Below are 8,398 nucleotides of genomic sequence, written 5' to 3' on the forward strand. Positions count from 1 at the left end.
ACCTTATCACCAATAACTCCAGGTACTCGGGCCCTTATGTGGACCTGTTCATTAATTTGCTGGATTACACCCTTAGCCATAATTACTTTTTGTTCAATGGTAGGTTTTTCCTTCAGAAGACCGGCTGTGCGATGGGGTCAGCGGTGGCCCCATCGCTAGCCAATACATACATACATGTGGGAGGTGGAGAAACAATTGTTTTTTGAGGACGTAGAGATCGCAAAGTATCGCTTTTTATACGCGATATATAGACGATCTTCTGCTGCTTTGGACTGGGGACGAGGGATCCCTAGGCAGGCTAGTAGAAAAACATAACTCTCCCAGTCCGATTTAAACTCGCGCTGTCCACTCACAGGTCTGAAATTTGCTTTTTGGATACTAAGATCTTGATACGAGATAGTGAGCTGCAGACCACAATATACTCCAAGCCCACGGACCGCAATACACTTCTCCGATATGACAGTTTTCACCCTCCAGCTTTAATACAAGGCTTACCATATTCCCAGTTCCTCAGGGTGTGCAGAATCACCAGCGCCCCTGATGAACTGGAGGGTCAATTAGAAGCTATGACTAATAAATTCTTGCAAAGGGGTTATCCGGCAGGCCTCTTGAAGCAAGCATGCGCAAGGGCCAAATCCAAGAACAGACAGGAATTACTACAGGTCAAACAGCCCACAACCTCTGCCCCCAAGATTGCTTGGGTAAATCAATTTAATACTACCAGCAGAAGGACCAATAAAAAAGTTAAACAAATGTGGCCCATGATCACCTCCGACCCTAATTTACCTAGTTTAAAACATAGCAAAATCATGCCCTGTTACACCCGTAGCTCCAACATTAAAGATCTGGTGGTCAAGAATGATGTCACGGGATTTACAAAGATACAACCCGCGACACACTTTCTGCCTAGGCTGCACCATGTGTAGCTATATGCTGACGGGGTATTTTATTTCACATCCCCATACTGGGAAAAAGTTGAGAATCCATAAACCACTAACATGCAATTCAACATTTGTAATCTATGTATTGGTGTGCCCCTGCAGCCTGTACTATGTGGGGAAGACGCAGTGTCTATTTAAAGAACGGATGGCCCAACACAGGTCTGCGATCAGGGCAGCATTAACATCAGGTAGTAGTGATCAACCTGTGGCGCGCCACTTTGTACAGAAGCGCCACAATCTTGCTTCAGTTCGCTACAAAATAGTGGATCAGGTCCCTGATTCAGTGCGAGGGGGTAAATGAGCCAAAAAATTGCTGCAACTAGAGGCGAGATGGATCTATAAGTTAGACACGATCCATCCGCGTGGTTTAAATGAATATTTAAGCCTGAGCAGCTTTTTATGAGACAAAAGGTTGAGTGGTGATAAATTGGATAAAATAGTATATCTGCATGTCATAAATATCATGCAGCATATTAAAAGACCACACTAAATCAATGTGAGTATGCTAAACAACTTTATAGTCCAGCTACTTTAGACCCCGTGTTTTTAGTCCCTCGGCGAGACAATTTCTCACTGAGGGTACACACTAAGTGTAGGGGTTTGGTGGCCTTCTGTCTGCTCTTCCAACACACTTTGCTTGATAGCGAGTTATGCATATTAATAAGAGCAGTAGCGTGCCGTGTTTTAATATTTTATACATGTCATTGTTTGTTTTCATTCATTGTTGATCTTTCAGATCTCACTCATTGTGTTTGCAATGTGTGTCTTATGCACTATGACTTGTTACACTGTTATCCACGATCGTGGTCATATTGGCACTTTTATAGTTGTATTTTCTCTGACGTCCTAGTGGATGCTGGGAACTCCGTAAGGACCATGGGGAATAGCGGCTCCGCAGGAGACTGGGCACATCTAAAGAAAGCTTTAGGATCACCTGGTGTGCACTGGCTCCTCCCCCTATGACCCTCCTCCAAGCCTCAGTTAGATTTCTGTGCCCGACGAGAAGGGTGCACACTAAGGGCTCTCCTGAGCTCTTTGTGAAAGTTTTAGTTTAGGTTTATTATTTTCAGTGAGACCTGCTGGCAACAGGCTCACTGCATCGAGGGACTAAGGGGAGAAGAAGCGAACTCACCTGCGTGCAGAGTGGATTGGGCTTCTTAGGCTACTGGACATTAGCTCCAGAGGGACGATCACAGGTTCAGCCTGGATGGGTCACCGGAGCCGCGCCGCCGTCCCCCTTACAGAGCCAGAAGAGCGAAGAGGTCCGGAAAAATCGGCGGCAGAAGACGATCCTGTCTTCAGATAAGGTAGCGCACAGCACCGCAGCTGTGCGCCATTGCTCTCAGCACACTTCACACTCCGGTCACTGAGGGTGCAGGGCGCTGGGGGGGGGCAGCGCCCTGAGACGCAATAAATCGATAAAAAAAACCTTATAGGGCTAAAATAAATGCATCACATATAACTCCTGGGCTATATGGATGCATTTAACCCCTGCCAAAACATACAGAAAAAGGATGATAAGGACGCCGAGAAAGGGACGGAGCCTATCTCCTCAGCACACTGGCGCCATTTTCCCTCACAGCTCAGTTGGAGGGAAGCTCCCTGGCTCTCCCCTGCAGTCACTACACTACAGAAAGGGGTTAAAAAAGAGAGGGGGGCACAAATTAGGCGCAGTATATAACAATACAGCAGCTATAAAGGGAAAAACACTTATATAAGGTTATCCCTGTATATATATATATAGCGCTCTGGTGTGTGCTGGCAAACTCTCCCTCTGTCTCCCCAAAGGGCTAGTGGGGTCCTGTCCTCTATCAGAGCATTCCCTGTGTGTGTGCTGTGTGTCGGTACGTTGGTGTCGACATGTATGAGGAGAAAAATGATAAGGAGACGGAGTAGAGTGTCTGAAATTGTGTTGTCACCCCCTAGGGGGTCGACACCTGAGTGGATGTACTGTTGAAATTGCGTGACAGTGTCAGCTTTGTATAAAAGACAGTGGTTGACATGAGACAGCCGGCTACTCAGCTTGTGCATGTCCAGACGTCTCATACAGGGGCCCTAAAGCGCCCGTTACCTCAGATACAGATGCCGACAGGGGTACTGACTCCTGTGTCGACGGTGAAGAGACAACCGTGATTTCCAATAGGGCCACACATTGCATGATTGAGGCAATGGAAAAAGTTTACACTTTTCTGATAATATGAATACCACCAAAAAAAAGGGGGTATTATGTTTGGTGAGGAAAAACTTCCTGTAGTTTTCCTGAATCTGAGAAATAAAATGAGGTGTGTGATGATGCGTGGGTTTCCCCCCGATAACAATTGATATTTTCTAAAAAGTTATTGGCAGTATACCTTTTCCCGCCAGAGGTTAGGGTGCGTTGGGAAACACCCCCTAGGGTGGATAAAGCGCTCACACGCTTGTAAAAACAAGGGCTCTACCCTCTCCTGAGATGGCCGCCCTTAAGGATCCTGCTGATAGAAAGCAGGAGCGTATCCTAAAATGTATTTACACACATACTGGTGTTATACTGCGACCAGCAATCGCCTCAGCCTGGATGTGCAGTGCTGGGTTGGCGTGGTCGGATTCCCTGACTGGAAATATGATATCCTAGATAAGGACAGTATATTATTGCCTATAGAGCAATTAAAAGATGCATTTCTATATATGCAGGATGCACAGCGGAATATTTGCCGACTGGCATCAAGTATAAGTGCGTTGTCCAATTATTCCAGTAAAGTGGTCAGGTGATGCGGATTCCAAACGGCATTTGGAAGTATTGCCTTAAAAGAGGGGATGTACCCCAGGTCGCCTCTCAAAATAAGACGCCGTATTATCAGGCGCAGTCCTGGTTGGCAAGCGGACAAAAGGGTTCCTCTTTTCTGCTCGTGACAGAGGGAGAGGAAAATGGCTGCAGAGATCAGCCAGTTCCAAGGAACAGAAACCCTTTTCCGCCGCTGCCAAGCCCTCAGTATGACGCTAGGGCTTTACAAATTCAGGCACGGTGGGGTCCCGTTCTCAATGAATTTCAGTGCGCAGTGGGCTCACTCGCAAGTAGACCCCTGGATCCTTCAGATAATATTTCAGGGGTACAAATTGGAATTCGAGACGTATTCCCCTCGCCGTTTCCAAAAGTCTGTTTTACCGACGTCTCCCGCTGACAGGGAGGCAGTTTTGGAAGCCATTCACAAGCTGTATTCCCAGCAGGTGATAATCAAGGTACCCCTCCTGCAACAGGGAACGGGGTATTATTCCACACTATTGTGGTACCGAAGCCAGACGGCTCGGTGAGACCGATTTTAAAATCTAAAATCTTTGAACACTTGCATACAGAGGTTCAAATTCAAAATTGAGTCACTCAGAGCGGTGATTGCAAACCTGGAAGAAGGGGACTACATGATGTCTCGGGACATCAAGGAGATAATGTCAAAATTTACCCTTCTCACCAAGGGTATTTCAGGTTATGGTACAGAACTGTATCAGTTCGGACGCTGCCGTAGGGATGGTCCACGGCACCCCGGATCTTTACTGAAGTAATGACCGAAATGATGATATTCCTTCGAAGGAAGGGAATTTTAGTTATCCTTTACTTGGACGATTCCCTGATAAGGGTAAGATCCAGGGAACAGTTGGAGATCGGTGTAGCACTATATCAGGTAGTGTTGCGGCAGCACGATTGGATTTTCAATATTCCAAAAATCGCAGCTGGTTCCGACGACTTGTCTTCTGTTCCTAGGGATGATTCTGGACATAGTCCAGAAAGAAGGTGCTTCTCCCGGAGGAGAAAGCCAGGGAGTTATCCGAGCTAGTCAGGAACCTCCTAAAACCGAACCAAGTCTCAGTGCATCAATGCACAAGGGTTCTGGGTAAAAATGGTGGCTTCCTACGAAGCAATCCCATTCGGCAGATTCCACGCACAGTGGAACCTTCTGGACAAATGGTCCGGGTCGCATCTTCAGATGCTTCAGCGGATAACCCTGTCACCAGGGACAAGGGTATCCCTCCTGTGGTGGTTGCAGAGTGCTCATCTTCTAGAGGGCCGCAGATTCGGCATTCGGGACTGGGTCCTGGTGGCCACGGATGCCAGCCTGCGAGGCTGGGGAGCAGTCACACAGGGAAGGAATTTCCAGGGCTTATGGTCAAGCCTGGAGACATCTCTTCATAAAAACATTCTGGAACTAAGGGCCATTTACAATGCCCTAAGTCAAGCGAAACCCCTGCTTCAGGGTCAGGCGGTATTGATCCAATCGGACAACATCACGTCAGTCGCCCACGTAAACAGACAGGGCGGCACGAGAAGCAGGAGGGCAATGGCAGAAGCTGCAAGGATTTTCGCTGGGCGGAAAATCATGTGATAGCACTGTCAGCAGTGTTCATTCCGGGAGTGGACAACTGGGAAGCAGACTTCCTCAGCAGACACGACCTTCACCCGGGAGAGTGGGGACTTCACCCAGAAGTCTTCCACCTGATTGTAAACCGTTGGGAAAAACAAAAGGTGGACATAATGGCGTCCCGTCTAAACAAAAAAACTAGACAGATATTGCGCCAGGTCAAGGGACCCTCAGGCAATAGCGGTGGACGCTCTGGTAACACCGTGGGTGTACCAGTCAGTGTATGGGTTCCCTCCTCTGCCCCTCATACCAAAAGTACTGAGAATCATAAGAAGGAGAGGAGTAAGAACTATACTCGTGGTTCCGGATTGGCCAAGAAGGACTTGGTATCCGGAACTTCAAGAGATGCTCACGGACGAACCGTGGCCTCTACCTCTAAGAAAGGACCTGCTCCAGCAAGGGCCTTGTCTGTTCCAAGACTTACCGCGGCTGCGTTTGACGGCATGGCGGTTGAACGCCGGATCCTGAAGATCCCTACCCTGGTCAAGGCCAGGAAAGACGTAACCGCAAAACATTATCACCGCATTTGGCGAAAATATGTTGCGTGGGGTGAGGCCAAGAAGGCCCCTACAGAGGAATTTCAACTGGGTCGTTTCCTCCATTTCCTGCAAACAGGACTGTCTATGGGCCTAAAATTAGGGTCCATTAAGGTTCAAATTTCGTCCCTGTCGATTTTCTTCCAAAAAGAACTGGCTTCAGTGCCTGAAGTTCAGACATTTGTAAAAGGGGTACTGCATATACAGTCTCCTTTTTGTGCCTCCAGTGGCACCTTGGGGATCTCAATGTTGTGTTGAGTTTTCCTAAAGTCACATTGGTTTGAACCACTCACCACTGTGGACTTAAAATATCTCACATGGAAGTGACGAGTTAGCCCTGGTTTCAGCCAGGCGGGTGTCAGAATTGGCGGCTTTATCATATAAAAGCCCTTACTTAATAGTTCATTCTGAAAGGACAGAATTGAGGACTCGTCCTCAAATTTTCTACCTAAGGTGGTTTCTGCATTTCACATGAACCAACCTATTGTGGTACCTGCGGCTACTAAGGACTTGGAGGATTCCAAGTTGCTTGACGTGGTCAGGACCCTGAAAATACATGTTTCCAGGACGGCTGGAGTCAGAAAATCTGACTCGCTGTTTATCCTGTATGCACCCAACAAACTGGGTGCTTCTGCTTCTAAGCAGACGATTGCTCGTTGGATTTGTAGTACAATTCAGCTTGCACATTCTGTGGCAGGCCTGCCACAGCCAAAAATCTTAAAATGCCCACTCCACAAGGAAGGTGGGCTAATCTTGGGCAGCTGCCCGAGGGGTCTCGGCTTTACAACTTTGCCGAGCAGTTACTTGGTCAGGAGCAAATACGTTTGTAAAATTCTACAAATTTGATATCTTGACTGAGGAGGACCTGGAGTTCTCTCATTCGGTGCTGCAGAGTCATCCGCACTCTCCCGCCCGTTTGGGAGCTTTGGTATAATCCCCATGGTCCTTACGGAGTTCCCAGCATCCACTAGGACGTCAGAGAAAATAAGAATTTACTTACCGATAATTCTATTTCTCGTAGTCCGTAGTGGATGCTGGGCGCCCATCCCAAGTGCGGATTGTCTGCAATACTGGTACATAATTATTGTTACCAAAAAATTCGGGTTATTGTTGTAGTGAGCCATCTTTTCTAGAGGCTCCTCTATTATCATGCTGTTAACTGGGTTCAGATCACAAGTTGTACAGTGTGATTGGTGTGGCTGGTATGAGTCTTACCCGGGATTCAAAATCCTTCCTTATTGTGTACGCTCGTCCGGGCACAGTATCCTAACTGAGGCTTGGAGGAGGGTCATAGGGGGAGGAGCCAGTGCACACCAGGTGATCCTAAAGCTTTCTTTAGATGTGCCCAGTCTCCTGCGGAGCCGCTATTCCCCATGGTCCTTACGGAGTTCCCAGCATCCACTACGGACTACGAGAAATAGAATTATCGGTAAGTAAATTCTTATTTTTGTTATGTTACCATAGGGATCCATCCCCATGACCACGGACGTTCAGTGCCTGCGTGCACCCTCCCCGCGGCCGCGTCGCCCGGCTACGGAATGACGTCACTCTGGAGGGGCGGATGTAGCCAGATCCGGAAGTGCGGGCTCCGTGGACCGGGACGCCGCTGGCCGTGTTGGAGATTGATGAGCCAGGGGATGGTAAGTTATTTAAGTATTGTATTTGCACTGTTTGGCACCTTGTTTTGCTGTGTCCTGAGGAAGGGAGTGCGACTCCCGAAACGTAGACTCACAATAAAGCACGTTTTTCTACATTTGTGAAAGTCTCCTGAGTGCCGCCTTCCACCAACCTATACAGAGCCTGTTTGCTCAGGGAGGGCACTGGAGCTGTTACCCTGCGGGAACGAGGAGTGCCAGACCAAGTGCTGTGTTATATATATGTGTGTATATATGTATATATATATATATATATATATATATATATATATATATATATACACACACACACACACACACACACACACACACACACACACACACACACACACACACACTACACCACACCATTCCTTTTATGAAACTTGTTTGTGTGACTTGATGTGTTTGTTGCATTTCAGGCTCGTCGACATGAAGTGACCATCTGTAACTATGAATCTGCAGCAAATCCAGCTGACCACAAAGTGAAACAGATCACCCCTCAGTCCCACTTTATCTCTTAGAGCCACAGCAATCTCTCCTGGCTGAGCGCAACCAGTTGCTCATTCACAGCTGCTATTAAATGTTCTTCTTTTTCTTTGTAAACCTTGATTAAATAAATTTCACCTTTTTATTGCTCAATGTGCTCTGCACAGTATTTGTAATAAAACAGTTATAATAATTTCTCTATCGTCCTAGTGGATGCTGGGGTTCCTGAAAGGACCATGGGGAATAGCGGCTCCGCAGGAGACAGGGCACAAAAAGTAAAGCTTTAGGATCAGGTGGTGTGCACTGGCTCCTCCCCCTATGACCCTCCTCCAAGCCTCAGTTAGATTTTTGTGCCCGGCCGAGAAGGGTGCAATCTAGGTGGCTCTCCTAAAGAGCTGCTTAGAAAAGTT

At 47.5% G+C, this 8,398-nt stretch overlaps 1 protein-coding gene across 2 annotated transcripts in view; it reads left to right on the forward strand.

The window, feature by feature from the left end:
• PITHD1 (PITH domain containing 1) overlaps window positions 1–8,141 on the forward strand; it is a 97,595-nt gene extending 89,454 nt beyond the window's left edge. The window contains exons 6-7 of one of the 2 annotated variants that reach the window (XR_010228034.1): window positions 7,330–7,505; window positions 7,922–8,105. Coding sequence is in view for 1 of the 2 variants with exons in the window: in XM_063954097.1 (XP_063810167.1) it covers window positions 7,922–8,023 (102 nt within the window). In the remaining variant the exon portion in view is untranslated. Of the gene's footprint in view, window positions 1–7,329; window positions 7,506–7,921 lie in introns of both variants that reach the window. The other variant, XM_063954097.1, reaches the window with a different exon arrangement.
• The last annotated feature ends 257 nt before the right edge of the window (window positions 8,142–8,398 follow it).

This window comes from Pseudophryne corroboree, chromosome 2, assembly GCF_028390025.1.
Source record: "Pseudophryne corroboree isolate aPseCor3 chromosome 2, aPseCor3.hap2, whole genome shotgun sequence".
NCBI classification, from domain to species: Eukaryota; Metazoa; Chordata; class Amphibia; order Anura; family Myobatrachidae; genus Pseudophryne; species Pseudophryne corroboree.